The following is a 19,416-nucleotide window of genomic DNA, read 5'->3' as shown; positions in this document are numbered from 1 at the left end:
TCAGGATGCCTCCTGGAGGCCTCCCTGGGGAGGTGTTCCGGGCATGCCCCACCGGTAGGAGACCCCAGGGACGACCCAGGACGCGCTGGAGAGACTATGTCTCTCAGCTGGCCTGGGAACGCCTTGGGATCCCCCGGGATGAGCTGGATGAAGTGGCTAGGGAGAGAGAAGTCTGGGAGTCCCTCCTGAAGCTGCTGCCCCCGCGACCCGACCCCGGATAAGCGGAAGAAGATGGATGGATGGATGGATAGTTTTTCCAATTTTATTTCAAGTTTCTTTTTTTCTGTGAGGATCCTCAATGCAGGTTTAAATTGACCTTTCAACAAATTACTAGCCTGTGTTATTGCCGTGGATCAATGCTAGAACTAGTATTTAGTCAATTTATCCTACCAGTCACACACTCAACCACACAAGTTTTTTATCCCTGCCTACGCGAAGTCCTCTTTTTTTTTTTTTTTTTAAAAAGCTGCTTCATCCGGAGAGGGGACTCGACAACACCCCCTCCTTCCCTGGGAAGTAAAGACAACAGTCCTGTTACCCAACCCTGCCAACGCGAAGTAGTACTCTTTTGAACAGTGGTTGTCAAATGAGGGTACACGGAGGTACTCTAGGGGGTACGTGAGATTTTACAAAAATATATAAAACAGTTTGAGAACCACTGCTCCAGAAGAGCCACTTCATCCGGAGAGGGACTCTACAACACCCCCTCCTTCCACAAGACTTAAGATCTTCTGTCCTGCCTATTTACTTGTACTTTTCCCTGTGCACTTTTACTTTTACGCGTTTCAGTAGTAGTAGTCATATGTGCAATATCTGTCTACCTCATACTCTTTCTACCTGCTTTTGCAGTTTTTCCTTCCCTTGCACTATTTTTTTTATCTAATAATTTCTTATCTCCACTGTATATTGTGTATACTGTGTAAAAGTGTATTGTGTACATACTGTCCATATATATATTTTTTTAATTATATATATCTTTACTTTTTTAAATCTTTTACCCCCTTCCCTGCATGCGTGTGTGCGTGTATGTTAAGTGTACTGCTGCTTACACAGGAGTTTCCCCATTGAGGGAATAATAAAGGACTATCTTATCTTATCTCTTATCTTATCTTCACAACAACACAATCACACAACTTTAGGGCTTTAACTTACTTGTCCCCTGGTTCGTTGCACTGCCGGGTCCCGTCAATCCACCTCTGTCAGACGAAGGCAGACCTAAGATGCTGGCCCAGCGAAGAATTCTCTTCCCAGGACTTTCTTTTCCAAGTCCTCCTAATGGACGCTGGCTTGTCGACAATGCAGCACATCCTCCGTCAGCCAGATGGCGGGTATGAGGGATCCCGGGTTTCGGCACCAAAAATGTTAGAGTGGTGCTCACTCTAACTTATTTTGCAAGAACCACACGGAGACAGTATGCCCTTCTTAAGCATTTGCAAATGGAGAGCCATTCGTCGCTGTGTGTACAGCGATGATCGAATGAGGTCTGGCTCAGGCCTCTTGCAAGAGCATATTTATTGAGAACAAGCAGGGTGGGGGTGCCATTGGACATGTTTGGTGGTCACCTCAGCAACTGGTTAATCAGTGCGGAGGGTCCCAGCTCATTGTTTTACAAGGTCGTGGAAACAGAAACTAGCGGAGCATTTTAGATGACTAACTAAGCAAGAATGTTTCCACACCATTTGGAAAGTTTCAACAACTGAATGGTTAAACTTTTCAGAGTCAAGGAAAGGTAAAAGGTTTAAACAAAGTTAATAATTCTAGTCTACATTCCAACAATCATACGATCAAGATAATCTGTAAACCCTAACAACCACTTTATAGTCGTAACATATTATTATAAAGGTAAATCTTTTATTTTTATTATTTGCCATAGTTGCATGTCAGAGCTTGTTCTTGTCTTTCTGATTAACCTATCATTCCTTTTGCTTCATCTGCTCCCCCCACCACCTCTCGTTCGATATTTCGATAAATGTGTATTCAAGCTCGACTCTTCTGCTTCTTTGTTTTCTGGCATACGGTAGAAAGAATAACGTTTTGATTGGTTCAAACCGTATAACTGAGAAAAGGCCAGTTTGACATTTTACACAGCTGCTACATTTTATTAAAGTGTGCCGCAGCAAGTGAGAATGTGAGATCTGGAGGGACAAACATGCATAACGAAAGCGGTTTATGGTGGAAAAAGATGGTTAATAAAATTCTATCTTCTCTGCTTCTCCCATTGCAATAATAATGGTACCCTTCTAAAAACCTCAAATTTACTTTTTCCCATCAGTTCTAGAATTTCAATACCATTGTTCTCTTTCATGATGATAATCATGTTACACTGAGGCCTGGTAACGTCATGTCTACTCATTCCACTGTCTTTCTTGGATTTCCTGATCATAATCCAGTAAAATAGGAATGTTCAATAGATTCAAGTCCACATTAATAACATAGGATCTATCTTTTATTTATACTTTTTGCCTTGCGGGTAGTAGCCCATTTGTAATATCTTTTTGAAAACTATACATAAAGGTAAGTCATTTATACATTTCAACATTACCCATATGAATCCATTCTGGTAGTTCACTTTTTTAGCTTTTCAGAATGTTGCTGTCTCAAATACTACTAAACTACGGATGTGATGTCTATTTGTGCCATGACTTTGATGTGTGTCGTAGGTTCAATCAGGATATTCAAAGCCATGAGTCGTTCTGTACGTTGAGACATGTACAGTGATCCCTTGTTTTTCGCGGGAGATGCATTCTGGAATCACCCATGAAAAAAAAAAATCTGCGAAGTACAAGTAGATACATTATAATCTTCATTTAGAAATTTAAATACCAATGTATTGAAATTTCCAACTCATAGTGTTTCTTGTTGCCTGCTAGAGGGCATGGGTGTATTGTAATTCACTTGAAAGTGTGCTTTACCTTGCTGAGAAATCCAAAGCGTCCAATCTCAGAATTACCACACTCCAGTAACCCAGGGGACATCATGCATAACGAAACCAAAATGAGTCAGAGTTGCGCATGAATCTCCTGTTTCATTGTGGTTCAGTAAAGATTAAAGATTAAAGATTAAAGTCCCAATGATCGTCACACACACACCTGGGTGTGGTGAAATTTGTCCTCTGCATTTAACCCATCCCCGTGTGATTTTAATCCATCCCCTGGGGGAGAGGGGAGCAGTGAGCAGCAGCGGTGCCGCGCTCGGGAATCAGTTGGTGATCTAACCCCCCAATTCCAACCCTTAATGCTGAGTGCCAAGCAGGGAGGCAATGGGTCCCATTTTTATAGTCTTTGGTATGACCCGGCCGGGGTTTGAACCCACAACCTTCCAGTCTCAGGGCGGACACTCTACCACTAGGCCACTGAGCTGGTGCACAATATTAAAGCTTTTTAAACCCTCCCCAATACCTTTACGCTACATAAACCTTTCTTATTCCCTTAATAACCATTCCCACACTGTTCCGTGCATGTATTGTACATTTACAGTAAATAAAAGAACAGACACGTGATATTTCTGCACCGGTTGGTGTGCGTGGCCAGCTACCGCCTCCTGCGCTTGAACTCACTCACATCTGCAGTGACGCACATTGCTCAGTGGCAAGCCCCACGCTATCAGGGCTCACTGCTGTTGTCCCGAATCCTGGACGGCAGTGCTTTTTTCCGACATGCGCGGCAGCCATCCACGCACCCCGCGCTTGTCCCCTCAGTGAAGCACATTGCTCAGAGACACGCCCTGCGCATTGTTGCTGTCCAGATTCTTTCTGCACAGCACGTCTCCGCTCTCGCCCTGCTGGCCGGCTGTCACGCTCGGCACTAGACCTCGGGGGTCAATACAGAACTGCGTGTGTTAATCGGCGCTGATCGCCACCACCTGTTTGTCCGTCAGTCCTCGCCGTTTCGTCTGCTTTGACACTCGCACGCCTTCCAGCTGATTCCCGTTTGCCTGATCCGCTGTGTAACGACATGCCACCCCACATGACGCGACTTCGCTGACTGGTTCGTCAGTTGACTCGTGAACCTGCTCTGCTGGCATTCGAGCCTTCCCGAAGTAAACAGTCAGTGTTGCACATGGTTTTCCTGCCTTGCTCGTGACAAGCTGGCTGCCACGCTTCCTGCGCTTGTCCGCAGTGATGCTAGGGCAGTCCTTCTTAAATAGTGGGGTGCTTGTGACCCCGGGGAATATGATTATTTTGGCTCTGCTAGATTAAAGGGTAATTAGACATCTACGGCAGTAGGTGGGAGTGGCGGTATCATTGTAAGAGCGTGTACAGGGAGAATTCGCTCTAGAGCAGGAGTGTCAAACTCACGGGCCGCATCGTAGTCATAGTTTCCTTTGGAGGGCCATTATGACTGTCAACGCCTTGTATACACTATAGCAGGGGTGGCCAACCCGCGGCTCGCGAGCCGCATGCAGCTCTATGGCTGGTTTCATGCGGCTCTTTTACGTTCATATCAACATTTGTGTTTATTTTTTGTGCGTATTTGCTTCGCTTGAGTTCAATATGGTATTTTGGTCAAACGCGCATGCGCGTGAGGTGAAATCCCGCAAAGGAGGAGGGTCAAACCCATTTGAGGAGTGTCAATTTCGCTCTCAAAATGGCAAGGAAAAAATGCACAGCTAAACAAATATATGACAATGAACACAGGACGTTTTTAACAGAGTTAAAGTTGTTTTTTGTTGAACGCAATGGCAAGCCATTCTGCCTGATATGTCGGACGTCATTAGCGCATTTAAAAGCTTCAAATGTTCAGCGCCACTTCAGCTCACTTCATGCCAATATCGATAAGGACTTTCCAAAAGGGACTGAATTTCGCAAGCACAAATTTGGACACTTTGAAAAGTCAGGCAGAAAAATAGGTACAGTTTTTCAAAAAAATTACGAAGCACTCAGAGACTGTCACGCTTGCATTGTTTCAACTGGCTTGGAACATTGCATGGGTTAAAAAGCCATACAATGAAGTGGAGTTCGTTAAAAAATGCCTCAGTGACGTTATTGAAATCTTGTCTCCTGAAAACGACAAACTAAAACGAATGGTCTGTCCCGCCACACATAGTAAGTGAAAAAACTTGTTATATTTTTGTCTGTGGAATTTGTTGAACTGAGAGTTTGTCTGTGTGAGACAATGCACACAATGTTCATTGTTGAAAATGTGGTCTTTGGTCTGTGGTTTTAGTACTGTAGGAGTCAATTTGTCATTATCATGTTGGTGCGTGACGTGATAATGTCACACAATAAATTTGGCTGAGCAGAGGTGTGTGTGTGTGTGTGCGCGCGCGTTTGTGTGTGTGCGTGTGAGTGTGCATGTGTGTGTGTGCGTGTGTGTGTGGGGGGGATGTTCATGTGTGCTCATGTGTATGATGTGGCTCTTTGCGATGACACAGTAAAAAATGTGGCTCTTAGTCTCTGACTGGTTGGCCACCCCTGCACTATGAGGCTGGAGGTTGACCTTCTGACCACGTGGTGCAGGGACAACAACCTCCTGCTGAACGTCGACAAGACCAAGGAGATTGTTGTTGACTTCCGGAAGGGTCACGCCTAACACCTGCCGCTGACCATCGACGGTGCTGTGGTGGAGAGAGTGAGCAGCGCCAGGTTCCTGGGGGTGCACATCAGTGAGGATCTCTCCTGGTCCACCAACACCGCATCACTGGCGAAGAAGGCCAAGCGCCGCCTGTACTTCCTTCGGAAACTCAGGCGAGCGGGCGCTCCTCCGGCCGTCATGACTGCATTTTACCGCGGCACCATTGAGAGCGTCCTCTCCAGCTGTATTGCTGTTTGGGGTGGCAGCTGCACTGACTACGACTTGAAGGCCCTGCAGCGCATAGTGAAAACGGCTGGTAAGACTATTGGTGGTTCTCTCCTCTCCTTGAAGGACATTTACACCTCCCATCTCACCCGCAAGGCGACCAAGATTGTGAGTGATGTGAGTCACCCCGCTCACTCTTTGTTTGATCTTCTGCCCTCTGGGAGGCGGTACAGGAGCCTGCGCTCCCGCACCACCAGACTCTCCAACAGCTTCATACTCCAGGCTGTTAGGATCCTGAACTCGCTCCCCCTTTCTGCGTAGCGTCCTGTTCTTTGCGCTATGCTTACTGTCTGCTGTATGCACACTGGCTCAGTTTTGCTCCTCTTATTTATTGGGTTATTGGTTTATTATTTATTCATCGCTCATTTTATTTATTTATTATTTTGTATTTATTATTTATTGTTTGTGCCTTCTTGTTTTTATTTTGTGTCGTCTACTTGTATGTCTCGTCACCGTGGGATAGAGGAAACGGAATTTCGGTTTCTTTGTGTGTCTTGTCATATGAAGGGATTGACAATAAAGCTGACTTTGACTTTATAGGCTCCACAACAAACTGATAACTAGTTGTAAAATCACAGACTGGTAAAAACTGTTCAATTTTTTTTAAAAGATGAATGGTAATAAAAATTGCTGACCCGCCCCGCAGCCCAGCACAAGGGGATCCCGCACATTTCTCAGAGGAACATGCTATTAGTGCTCATTGCCGGCCACTGTCCCAAACCGTGGGCGGCAGTGCTTTTTTCCTACGTGCGCGGTTGCGCTCACTGCCGTTGTCCGACTGTTTCTGCACGGCGGTGCATTTTTCCTTCTTACGCGGCTGTGTCACGTCTGCGCTTGCGCCCTCCACGCCAGACCTCTGAGGCGCACGTGGCCAATACGGAATTGCTAACCATTAGTCCTCACCGTTTTGTCTGCTTTGACACGCACGCTTGCCACCTGATTCTCGTTTGCTTGACCCGCTGTTTTACGAGATGCCCGCACGACGCAAGCTCACTGACCCGCTCGTCATTTTAAAGCATAAAGGTGCAACGGCAATGCTCTTGCCATGCTGACCAGCTGATTTTATTATACTTTTGAAATATTTATTGTAGCTTTAAATACTTTTTAAATAGCTTTAAAAAGCTTGATATGCCCTTCTGGTTCGATCGCGCATGACTCGAGCTCACTGACCGGCTCGTCAGCTTGCCTCCTTGTTTACCTTAACCTTCCCCAAATAAAGAGCCCATGTTGCATTTGGTTGTCGTGCCTCATTTGTGACAAAAAAACGAAGTGCAAATCAGAGATGCTGCTGATTCTGCTGTCACAAACGAAGTGGAGTGGATACGTAACAGGAGATTGAGATAAAGCCTGGTTAAAGCTGCTCTTACAACTCCAAGCCAATCAGTGGCAAGAATACGGATCAACATGTTCCCACTGGTCTCATCTCCTCGACCTGCCAATATTGTGCTGTAAAGTCATATGGGCAGACAAAGCCCCGCGCTCGAAGTAACACCGCAAAAAGCCGCGATGGACCAAATATATCCGCAATATTTGTTTTCAGAAAACTCCACGATGCACCGATGCTGCGATAGATGAAGCACGATGTAGCGAGGGATTACTGTATTGTCTCGTAGTGTAACACATTACAGTTATTTTATTAATTTTATATCTCAAGAATTTTTGTACGTTTAATTTTATTTTTTTGTTTACCTATGAGTTTTTCAGCAGAATTATCATGTCCTCTAATTATCTTATAGAGTCCTTGAGAAAACGGAGTAGAACAGATCAGAATCAGAATCAGCTTTATTGGCCAAGTTTGTGCATGCCAAACAAGGAATTTGACTCCGGTTGATCTCAGCCTCTGTACAACATTTGAGTGACTCACAACATTCAGGTGACTAACAACATTTAAGTGGCAAGAACAGGATATTATTGCCCAGGGATGTCTCTGAGACTCTATGAGAGGTGTGAGTTCATCAGAGCGATAGCCTGGGGAAAGAAGCTGTATCTGTGTCTGCTGGTTTTGGCGTACAGCACTATGTAACGCCGTCCGGAGGGGAGTAGTTCGACCAGACTGTGACCTGGGTGAGAAGGGTCTGTAGAGATGTTACTTGCACGTTTCCTGGTCCTGGACAGATACAAGTCTTGGATAGATGGGAGGTTGGTCCCGATTATCTTTTCCGTAGTCCTGATTGTCCGTTGCAGTCTGTGCTTGTCTTGTTTGGTGGCCGATCCAAACCAGACGGATGGAGGTGCAGAGGATAGACTGGATGATGGCAGTGTAGATGGTCTTCAGCAGCTGCTGTGGCAAGCTGAACTTCCTGAGCTGTCTCAGAAAGTACAACCTCTGCTGGGCCTTCTTCCGGACAGAGTCTATGTGGCCGATGCATTTCAGGTCCCGGGAGATTGTGGATCCCAGGAAGTTGAAGGTGTATGTTGTGGGAAGAGCATTACTGAGGATGGTGAGGAGTGGTAGTGGCGAAGGGTCTCTACTGAAGTCCAGTGTCATCTGCGGTCTTGAGTGGGTTCAGCTCCAGGTGGTTTTGGCTGCACCAGTGGACCAGACGCTCCACCTCCTGTCTGTACGTAGTCTCGTCACCTTCCCGGATCAGTCCGATGAGAGTGGTGTCGTCCGCATACTTCAGGAGCTTCACAGAAGAGTCGCCTGAGGAGCAATCGTTGATGTAGAGAGAGAAGGGCAGTGAGGAGAGAACGCACCCTTGGGGGGCGCCAGTGCTGGTGGTCCGGGTGTCGGATGTGATGGTCCCCAGCCTCACATGCTCTCTCCTGTTGGTCAGGAAGCTGGTGATCCACTGACAGGTGGAGGCAGGCACCGCGAGCTGAATGAGCTTCTGGTGGAGGATGTCGGGAGCGATGGTGTTGAACGCTGAGCTGAAGTCCACAAACAGGATCCTGGCGTACGTCCCTGGGGTGTCTAGGTGGCGCAGGATGTAGTGCAGTCCCATGGTGACCGCATCGTCCACCGACCTGTTTGCCCGGTAGGCAAACTGCAAGGGGTCGAGCAGGGGGGCCTTGATGTCCTTCAGGTAGCTCAAAACTAGCCTCTCAAAGGATTTCATGACCACAGATGTCAGGGCGACAGGTCTATAATCATTCAAACCTATGATGGCGGGCTTCTTGGCCACCAGTACGATGGTGGAGCTTTTGAAGCACGAGGGCACCTCACACAGCTCCAGGGAATGGTTGAAGATCCGTGCAAAAGTGGGTGCCAGTTGTTCAGCACAGACTTTCAGGCAGGAGGGCGACACGCCGTCTGGGCCTGGTGCCTTCCTGACATATCGTCTACGGAACATCTGACACACCTCCTCCTCGCGGAACTGAAGTGCGGGCGCGGCTTCTGAAAGCGAGAGAGTAGGTGATAACAACGATGGAGGTGTGAACAGGGGGGTTGTGGGGGGAGGTATGTATGTTGATTGTGATGCAGGAGGTCCTGTTGTGTGGGTGGACCGTTCAAACCTGCAGTAAAAACTGTTTAGCTGGTTTGCAAGCCTTGGGTTCTCCACAGGGCGGGGAGTTGGTTTCTTGAAGCCCGTGATGCTCTGCAGGCCTTTCCACATTGTTGAGGGATCAGGATTGGCAGAGAGGTGTCTCTCCAAGCTCTCCCCATAGCACCTCTTGGCTTTCCTGAGGTCTTGGTTCAGTGTGTTCCTGGCCTGCCTGAACAGGTCCCGGTCCCCACTCCTGTAGTCCTCCTCCTTGGCTTTGTGCAGCATCCTGAGGTTTGGTTTAAGCCACGTTTTTTTGTTGTTGTGTGTGCAGAAGGTCTTAGTCTGCACACACAAGTCCTCACAAAAGATAATGTATGATGTCACAGTATCGGTGAATTCATGCAATTCTGAAGTTGCAGCTTCAAAAACACCCCAATCGGTGCAGTCAAAGCAGGCTTGGAGGTTCTGCTTTGACTCCATTGTCCATTTCCTAACAGTCCTCACCACAGGCTTAGACGTTTTTAATTTCTGCCTGTAGGTTGGGATCAGATGAAGTAGACAGTGGTCCGAGAGTCCTAAAGCTGCACGGGGCACAGAGTGGTATGCGTCCTTTATTATGGAGTAGCAGTGGTCCAGTGTCCGTGTCCCTCTGGTGGGACATGTTATGTGCTGTCTGTATTTGGGGAGTTTGAGAGTGAGGTTCGCTCTATTAAAATCACCCAAAACAATGATCAGTGAGTTTGGTAGTTTTCTCTCCATGTCTGTTACCTGGTCAGCCAGCAGCTGTGTGGCTTCGATCTGTCAAATCTGCACTTATTATATTTAAGCGACCGACTTCCCATTAAAGGGTTAAACAAGCCGGGGGTGAAGAGACTCGTCCGAGTTGCTAACCACCTTTATTAAATTAATTCTGAAGGAATCAATCTCATCTTTTTATGACGCCAATCCCTTTAAAGTCAAGTGACGCTCGTGCAGAGTAACTAAGGTCGAGACACGTCATCAGAATGACCGCACCCTACTGATGGCTCTCTTCTGATTTGGGGCTTTTGTTAAATCTCGGATATATTTAGATGTCTTTGTTAAGACCTCAGGGATTCGTTATTTACACTAGCGCGCATTCGCCCTAGCTGAGTTTAAGATAACTATTTCGAACCAGATCTGACAATATGTTATGTTAAGGATTAAAGCTGTCTTCACTTTAAAAAGAATTGAACGGATTTAAAGAATGACTATGATAGGGAAATAAAGAACATTTAAAGTTCTAATTACAGCATATAAAGCCATGCTCAACATAGTTAATACGAAATAATCGATAACCGAATTAAGGATTAAGAAGAAATTTAATGAAAAGACAAGAAAAAGAATTACAAGTCGAACAAACAACAATAATTCCACTCACCAATCTCAGAAAAAAAGAGGAGACAAAAGGTTTAAAATGCTATTTGGTTGAACAAGTCGAGTGATCAGTGCTCCTTTGTTCCAAAATCCAAATTCTGTTTAAAAAGAGGAAAGGTCTGCCGATGAGATTAGCCAACGCCGTTACATTGCCGTCTTCCCCTTGCTGCCAGAAGCGGCTGTCTCCTCTGCCTTCCTCGAAGCTTAAAATTTGATAAAGTCCAATTCGAAGCTTAAAATTTGACAGAGTCCAATTCGAAGACTCTGGAAATTCATTTTAATAGATTTTGGTCCAATCTCAAAAAGAATGAAAAATCCATCGTCATCTAAATGGCGTTCTCCGGGCAGCGTCAGGGCCATCGCCCTGACCAGGAAGAGCCCTTCTCTCCTCCGAAGCCAAGCTTTTATAGGCTCGTCAGCTCCTCTGGCATTACCTCATCGGAATGTGTGGAATGTCTGGAATGCCTGGTATGCTAGGAATGCATGATCTCAGCTGATTTTCCAGCTGATATTTTAATGCTGTCTCAGCGGATTTCTCAGCAGATATTTTAATGCTGTCTCAGCTGATTTCTCAGCTGATATGTGAGGGTTGCGCAATCTTCACCTGACTTTCAGCTGGGAACCTCTGGTTGCCTTGGCATCCTTGCTCAAAACAGCAACCATTGCGCATGACTGTTCTCTGCTGCTGTTTCCTATTTTGCTCATTCTTTCACTATTAACTCTCCTCTCAACTTAATACATTCATGTATAGATGGAACACAAATGTTAAATACAGGTTGGATAAAACATTGCAACATTAATAACATATCTTGTCTAGTAAGGATACACTTAACACATAATCATACTTAGCCATAATAATGGGTTCTTCTAACTTTAACATATATATTGATGTTGCTCAAGCTGTTACAGATTAAAATTATGGCATAGCAAAATCCTATTCCAAAATTGCATGCTGCTATGTGTTTGAACAGGTCGTGTCCTCACAATTGCTAACGTTTTAATTTATTAGATTTGTTAGTTTCCATCAGGTCACCCCTATTAGTGTTGGCTCGTGAGTGAACGATTCGTTCAAAGAGAACGACTCCTTTCAGTGAACGAGAGTGAACGAATCACTTCCTAAAGTGATTCGTTCTTTTTTCCTTTCATATATAACTTCAACCAGTAGATGTCAGTAATGCCCATTGAAGCTGGTGCTACCTCGCCGTAAAACAAAACGAAGAAGAAAATCAGCCAATCAGCAGCGCCAGCTGCTCAATCATCACCGTGCTTAGATGGAGGAGGGACTTTACGAGTCAGTGACGTAACTTCCCGTTCACGAACGGGTCGTGAATTGCATTTCCCGTTCACCAACGAACGAATCTGTGAGTGAACGAATCACTCGGTGAGTGAATCACTCACTGAGTGAATCACTCAGTGAGTGATTCGCATTTCCAGTTCACCGCGAGAACGGATCAGTGAGGGAACGAATCCTGGCTTTCCCGTTTGCGAACGAGTCAATGAGTGAACTGCCTTCCTGTGCATCAACGGATCAGTCAGTGGACGTGTTGCGTCTCCTGGCGTGAACTATGTAAACCAGAATGTAGATTTACGATTTACTTATAGTAGGTTTTAAATAACATGTATGCATATATATGCCTAAATATTGTTATCCAATATATCGACTGCAGTCATTGAACGATTCGTTTGAACGAATCTTTTGAGTGAACTGATTCTAAAGATTCAGTTCACCTAAAAGAACTGGAATGCACATCACTATTAGAGAGTGAACGCACATTGTTTTATTTTGCTCTGCTCTGGTCAGGTCAAACAGGATAGGCTCAAACAGACTTGATAAGCATTCTAAAGAATGAATCTAGAAAGAGTTTCTTGTTTCATTTACTGTGTTCACAAACGCTCCAATGATCACCAGTGCTATGGAAGCAAAAAGCACAATCTAACCCTTACACCTGATTGTATGCAAATATCCCAAAGGCAGTCAATCACAGCTGCTCCCCTCTGCAAAATGATACACACAAACCATTTGATAGCATTTCCAAACCATTGACATTGCAGAGCAAGAATGCATCTTAAAAGTGATTCAGATCTTTTGCACACACGAAGGGTAGTCGACCACGACAGGCGCGATCATTCCACTGATCGTTATCTGTAGGAAGACAAAAGAGAAGACAAATTATTTTCCTGTCCATTCCCTTCATGGCGGTTGGTTCGCTCGCCCTTCCTCATGTACGTACTTTGGAAGTTGATCTCGACACAGTCTTGATTTGCGTTCATGGTTGGCCTGTTATTCGCCCAGTCGAAGAAATCCACCTCTGAGCCATCCGTCCATAAATAATCTCCATCCTGAAAGACGACGTTACATTTTTTGCTTTTCAAAAAATGACCCTTTCACTTCCAGGGAAGCTGAATGAATGAATGTCTGAATGGATGTCTGAATGAATGGATGAATGAACGAATGGTTGAATGAATGAATGAATGCATGAATGGATGAACGAACAAATGAATGAATGAATGAATGAATGAATGAATGAATGAATGAATGAATGAATGAATGAATGAATGGATGGATGGATGGATGAATGTCGGAACGGCCCAATGGGCCGACATCAGCTTGTTGAAAAAAACAAAAGCTTGGACGTTACCATGATCCGGTCATATAGTCCAATCCAAGTCCGCGCAAAAGAGCCAGCCCCCGCCAGAATCACGTGGCGGACTACTTCATTTTCAAGTTGATTGTGGATGGAAACCAGGTTTCCCCCGAGAATGTTGCAGACAGTCTAAGGGTGGAAAAAGCAAATTACAAGATGAACAGAAGCCAAAAGAAAAAAAGCCTATCTAGTTTTCATTTCTGCGTCAGCAAAGGTTGTACCTCCGCAAGACGGAAATTTAATGGCTCGTTTTGGAAGATGAAACAGCGGGTGTCCAACTGAATCCAGCCGGCAGGGCAACGAAGTCCTGCCACATATTTGACAATCAAAAGCAGTTAAGAGAGTTAAGGAGCCAACGGCAAGATGCCTTGTTGTTCGCAAACGCTATTCCAGACGGTTACCGACCTATTTTGACGGAAGCGGCCCACTGTGAGAAAGGAACAAAAGAGTCAATCCTTTTTCACAAATATGGATCGAACAACTGGCAGTCAAATAGGGTGAGCGCAAGCCACCCAGACATTGTTCAACTTACACTTACACTGATGCTGCCACACAAGAGTAACACGCCAAGGGCAAACTGCATCTGTCAAATGAAAGAGAAAAACATTTGCGTTCAATTGAATGTCGACTTTGCCAATATCAAAGAGGTTTGGGTGCCATTTGATGATGAACAAGCCTCGTTCCATCTGCTGCATGTGCTGAGCAATCTGAAGCAAAGAGCGCGACTAGCGGCTTTTCAACCTTGGCCTGACCTTAACTTTGAAGCTCATCAACTCCACTGCAAAGACTCATCAAAAGGGGACCTATGTTTGTTTTGTAATCCGTAAAGGTGGTCAGACTTTGTCTTGGCGTGCTGCAGTTTTCTTTGGTGTCTTCCCACACGGCAGGACTGTGTTCAGCTGAGTCCCAATTTCAACTTGGATGCCTTTTTATGTGCGTGCATGCGTGTGTGTGCAGTTCACTAACTTTGCCTCAGGGCCACAAGTCAATATGTAAAGTGAGTTATGTACACCTGAGCTCAGCCTGCCTGCCTGCCTGCCTGGCTGCCTGCCTGCCTGGCTGCCTGCCTGGCTGCCTGCCTGCCTGGCTGCCTGCGTGGCTGCCTGCTTGCCTGCCTGCGTGGCTGCCTGCTTGCCTGCCTGCGTGGCTGCCTGCCTGGCTGCCTGCCTGGCTGGCTGCCTGCCTGGCTGCCTGCGTGGCTGCCTGCCTGCCTGCGTGGCTGCCTGCCTGCGCGGCTGCCTGTCTGCCTGCCTGCGTGGCTGCCTGCGCGGCTGCCTGTCTGCCTGCCTGCCTGCCTGCCTGCCTGCCTGTCTACCCGCCCGCCTGCCTGCCTGCCTGCCTCATTGGATTTTTCCAATAGACTGCTTCCCAGCTTCACTGTTTGATCACAAGAGAGTTGCTCACCCAAGGCCTCATCTTGGAATCTAACAAATGCGAGCGCAGTCATGTGCAAATGGTCTTTTTTTTTTTTCCCACTTGCAATGAAGGAGAGTAGTGTGTGTGTTCTTCTCAGACTGATCCTTGAGTTCGCTTGGACTTGACCTCAATTAATTCACAATGAAAAGAAGCGTTTGTTCACATTTAAAAGAAAATCTCCCAATTAGTCTTCAACTGAAAAAAATGGTGAAGATCATCTGTCCGGCAGACTTTGGGCAGCGTATGCGACAATAGCCCATTTTATGTTATATATATTGTTGACTCTTGCACGCATTTTGCAAGCCTTCCTATTAGTTGAATCAAATATCAGGAATTCAAAAGTGTTTTTTGTCTCTCTGCTCTGGCCCCTCCCGTCCTGTCACGCTCGGCACGTAATGGCCACATAATGGGCACTCATCAGCGCACCTGCTCCCGGCTCATCAGCTCCCCTATTTAAACTGCGGGCCACTTGCTTTCTCTGGAGCTCGGTGAGGAATTTGGGCCATCTTCTCACGGGCACATCAATGGAGACGCTAAGGGCCAAATGGGTTCCAAGCATTTCCAAACTAATGACACACTCACACACACCTACTAAAACAATGTACAGTCCATTGTTTAGCTACTGTCAATCTGCTACGCCTTCACCAACACATTCTTCAACATAGGTGTGTCTACATGCTGAAGGCAGGTGCTTGCCAAAACATGCAAGGAATAAAAAGACAAACAAATAGTCTACCAATCAAAAGAGTTTGCACGCAATAGAGACAAACAAAACATCTATCAAGCAAAAGACTTTGCAAGCAATAAAGAGACAAACAAATAAAGAGGCAGACAGGCGGGCAGGCAGGCAGCCAGGCAGGCAGGCAGGCAGGCAGGCAGCCACACAGGCAGACCTGTTAACGTTGTGAGCAGACAGCATGCTGTGCTGTGCACTGCACTGCAGCGCGCTTCATTATTATTATTATTTTTATTATTATTATCATCATCACCATAGAGAGTAGTGTTGGCTCGTGAGTGAACGATTCGTTCCTAAAGAACGGATCTTTTCAGTGAACGAGAGTGAACGAATCACTTCCTAAAGTGATTCGTTCTTTTTTTCCTTTCATATATAACTTCAACCAGTAGATGTCAGTAATGCCCATTGAAGCTGGTGCTACCTCGCCGTAAAACAAAACGAAGAAGAAAATCAGCCAATCAGCAGCGCCAGCGAGCGTTAGATGGAGAAGGGACTTTACGAGTCAGTGACGTAACTTCCCGTTCACGAACGAGTCGTGAATTGCATTTCCCGTTCACCGACGAACGAATCTGTGAGTGAACGAATCACTCGGTGAGTGATTCCCTCACTGAGTGAATCCCTCACTGAGTGAATCCCTCACTGAGTGAATCACTCATTGAGTGAATCACTCACTGAGTGAATCACTCACTGAGTGATTCGCATTTCTAGTTCACCGCGAGAACGGATCAGTGAGGGAACGTATCCTGGCTTTCCCGTTTGCGAACGAGTCAATGAGTGAACTGCCTTCCTGTTCATCAACGGATCAGTCAGTGGACGTGTTGCGTCTCCTGGCGTGAACTCTGTAAACCAGAATGTAGATTTACGATTTACTTATAGTAGGTTTTAAATAACATGTATGCATATATATGCCTAAATATTGTTATCCAATATATCGACTGCAGTTTCACATTAGATTGCTGGTTTGAGATGTACTTTAATTATTATTATTATTATTATTATTATTTTAATAAACATTTAAGTTATAACTTATCTGGTGTTTTACTCCTTGTTTTTATATTCGCCAATCAAAACATAAAAATCAGACATTTGGTTAACTGCTTTGTATGACAATATGTATATGTGTTTTACGTTGTTATATGAGTTGGTGTCCCCAAAATTAACAAATGTCGGCATAACGTTTTTGTTTTCAATCTTTTATTCAAACACAAACACATTCGATATATAATAACACCATCAACTACAAGCCAACAAAAACAAAATTAAAACATCAATGTCGGCATAAAGTGTGTCGGCTGGCAATGGCATAGCAGCAATGCTGTCTGTCACTCACTCATTCACTCGTGAAGACCAATCAGCAGTGCCAGCGAGCGTTATAGATGGAGGAGGGACTTTAAGTTAAGTTAAAGTCCCAATCATCGTCACACACACCTGGGTGTGGTGAAATTTGTCCTCTGCATTTAACCCATCCCCGTGTGATTTTAATCCATCCCCTGGGGGAGAGGGGAGCAGTGAGCAGCAGCGGTGCCGCGCTCGGGAATCAGTTGGTGATCTAACCCCCCAATTCCAACCCTTAATGCTGAGTGCCAAGCAGGGAGGCAATGGGTCCCATTTTTATAGTCTTTGGTATGACCCGGCCGGGGTTTGAACCCACAACCTTCCAGTCTCAGGGCGGACACTCTACCACTAGGCCAATTACGAGTCAGTGACGTAATTTCCCGTTCACGAACGAGTCAGTGACGCAATTTCCCGTTCACGACCGGGTGAGAGACTGTTGCCAACGGATCAGTGTGTAAGTGTTGTATTATAGAAAGAAATGTGTTAATTACCCGAGCCAATTATTATTACATATAATAATTTGGGGGAGGGGGGGGGGGGGGGTTGTGTAGTTGTATTGTTTGATGTGTATGGGTTGTTTCCACTGGATGTAAAAACAAAACAAAAAAACGTATCAGTGTGTGTGTGAGTGTGTGTGTGGGTGGGGGGGTAGGGTTAGGGGGGATTCATTGAACGATTCGTTTGAACGACTCTTTTGAGTGAACGATTCTAAAGATTCAGTTCACCTAAAAGAACTGGAATGCACATCACTAACCCCTATGTCAAGCTTTAACACCATCTCCTAGTGAAATTTTGGAACTACTACATGTTTTAGGATAGCCAATGTGCCTGGGCCAAATTCGATACACAATTGTACACCATCTTGTACCACCATGCCTCTTGACAGATTGCACGTGCGTATGATGGAATGTAAACAGCCGCCATTACGATCGAGGAGAACTCAAGTGGTGAATAAAACGGCTGGCAGTTTATGAAAAGTGTTTCTAGGAGAGGGCTGCAAGAGTCTCTCAACCAGGGCCGGTTCTAGGAATGCACATAAGAGGGGGCAGTCAGAAATGTGAAGGGGGCATGTTTTTTTTTTGTTTTTGTTTTTTTGTTACACATTTTTATCACAGTTTGTGTTTTCATCACGGCAGTTGTTAGCTGTGTGCCCAGATCTCAACCTGGAGAAGTGGATTGCACTCTGTCAGGCCTCTACACTAAGACCTGTCCAGCTTAGGTGTCCCACCTGAAGACTAAAGCTTCTGCTGGTATAGCTCTTAGGGTCACTGAGGCAAGCAAACCCCCTGACCACAATAAGGTGGCAATCCCTCAGGGGGGGAACTGAAAAATAAATGAAATAAATAAATGAAAAGTAAAATAAAATACCATTCATCCAGATTTCAACAACCAAGCAATAACCATTTTCAACAACCTAACATTCATCTTAACTGGATGGCCTAATTCTCAAAATCATTTCAAGCTAAAGGAAAGACTTGTCTCTATCATCAATATTTACAAAACTCAAACTAATTTATAAAAACAGAAACATTTATAATTTTTTATTTATTAGCTAATAACTCAAAATAGTTAGGGAACTGATTTGTACAACACAACAGTTACAGAACAGAACATTTAACATAACTTTTTTTTCTTCTTTTTTTTAATGTATTTTTTTTATTAGCAACTTAATAACTAAAATCTCCTCCTTTCTCATTATTTTTTCTCCCCACTCCACTCGACAACAAAATAGTTAGGGAACTAATTTGTACAACATAACAGTTACAGAGCAGAACATATAACACATAACTTTTCTTTTCTTTTTTTTAATGTATTTTTTTATTAGCAACTTAATAACTAAAATCTCCTCCTTTCTCACTATTTTTTTTCCCCACTCCACTCTACAACACCAGTCTCCTATTTCCTTGTGCAAAAATTCTCACAAATTCCTCCATATCCAAGTTACTCGTTATGGACCTCTCATGGGCTAAGATGACCAAATTTATCTTTCGCTTGTGTAACATGGTGCGACGATAAGGGGTTAGGACCCGTGACAATGTGGACAAGGAACGCTCACACGATGCTGAAGACACACCAATTACCAGGGCTGTTACATACAATTTATGCAACTCAGGAAAAGCTTCCTTGTACTCCTGTAGGTGTTTACAGACAGTGAATAGGTCTGTTTCATTTGGACATTTCTTGAGCAACATCTGTTTTGCCACAAGAATTTAATTTTTTAGATCATCTGCCACAGTGCCAGCCAGCGCAGACAGAGGATGCAACCCGGTTGAATCTAGAAATGTGCTGCATTTGGGTGCAAGACTAGATATGGCTCTCATCAGCTCAACGTTCTTCTGAGAAAATCTATTCTCCATTTCTGAAATGGCCCTGTCAAGGATGTTGAGCAGAGATCTTTTCAGAGACTGAGAGGGGGAAATGGTTGGATCGTCCGAGTCTGTATGGCCCACAGTTGAGAGCACAACGCTTTGACCAAGACATTTGCTCATTGTCCTCCTTCTCTTTGGAGGCGGTGCATCATCCCCAGCAGCTGCCTGAGATGACTCTCCCCAATCCTCATCTTCACGGAGGCTTTTTAAGGACTCCAATGCTGCACCAACAACCTCAGAAGCACTGCACAAATCCACAGACTGAGACTGTAGAATTGCATTTGCTGGTTTCAA

General features: G+C 45.1%; 1 protein-coding gene and 2 long non-coding RNA genes across 3 annotated transcripts in view; 1 reads left to right on the top strand and 2 right to left on the bottom strand.

Annotated features, from left to right (window-relative positions):
• Positions 1-255: 255 nt before the first annotated feature.
• LOC119129577 lies at positions 256-19,334 on the top strand. Its single transcript, XR_005099273.1, has 4 exons — positions 256-413; positions 10,099-10,102; positions 14,832-14,835; positions 19,324-19,334. It is a non-coding gene; the product is annotated as an uncharacterized LOC119129577 (long non-coding RNA).
• On the bottom strand, positions 12,670-14,203 carry LOC119129533 (ladderlectin-like). The gene is made up of 7 exons (XM_037262895.1): positions 14,074-14,203; positions 13,799-13,849; positions 13,672-13,693; positions 13,488-13,573; positions 13,261-13,395; positions 12,853-12,961; positions 12,670-12,764 (listed from the first exon to the last, which is right to left on the bottom strand). Exons 2-7 carry the CDS (start codon positions 13,847-13,849, stop codon positions 12,688-12,690), a joined length of 480 nt encoding a protein of 159 aa, XP_037118790.1. The 5' UTR covers positions 14,074-14,203; the 3' UTR covers positions 12,670-12,687.
• LOC119129588 overlaps positions 17,617-19,416 on the bottom strand; it is a 19,071-nt gene continuing 17,271 nt past the window's right edge. The window contains exon 3 of the long non-coding RNA XR_005099283.1: positions 17,617-17,629. This is a non-coding gene — a long non-coding RNA (uncharacterized LOC119129588). The remainder of the gene's footprint in view (positions 17,630-19,416) is intronic.

The sequence above is a fragment of the Syngnathus acus genome, chromosome 10, assembly GCF_901709675.1.
Source record: "Syngnathus acus chromosome 10, fSynAcu1.2, whole genome shotgun sequence".
Classification (NCBI taxonomy): domain Eukaryota; kingdom Metazoa; phylum Chordata; class Actinopteri; order Syngnathiformes; family Syngnathidae; genus Syngnathus; species Syngnathus acus.
This window is presented reverse-complemented; position numbering and strand designations above follow the sequence as displayed.

Excerpts from the sequence above, each read along its gene's own strand:
- LOC119129533 (XM_037262895.1), bottom strand. The coding sequence starts at position 13,849 with ATGCAGTTTGCCCTTGGCGTGTTACTCTTGTGTGGCAGCATCAGTGTA. Across the intron at positions 13,396-13,487 it reads TAAATTTCCGTCTTGCGGAG|ACTGTCTGCAACATTCTCGG; the intron begins GTACAACCTTTG and ends TTCCACCCTTAG. Across the intron at positions 12,765-12,852 it reads TGTCGAGATCAACTTCCAAA|ATAACGATCAGTGGAATGAT; the intron begins GTACGTACATGA and ends GTCTTCCTACAG.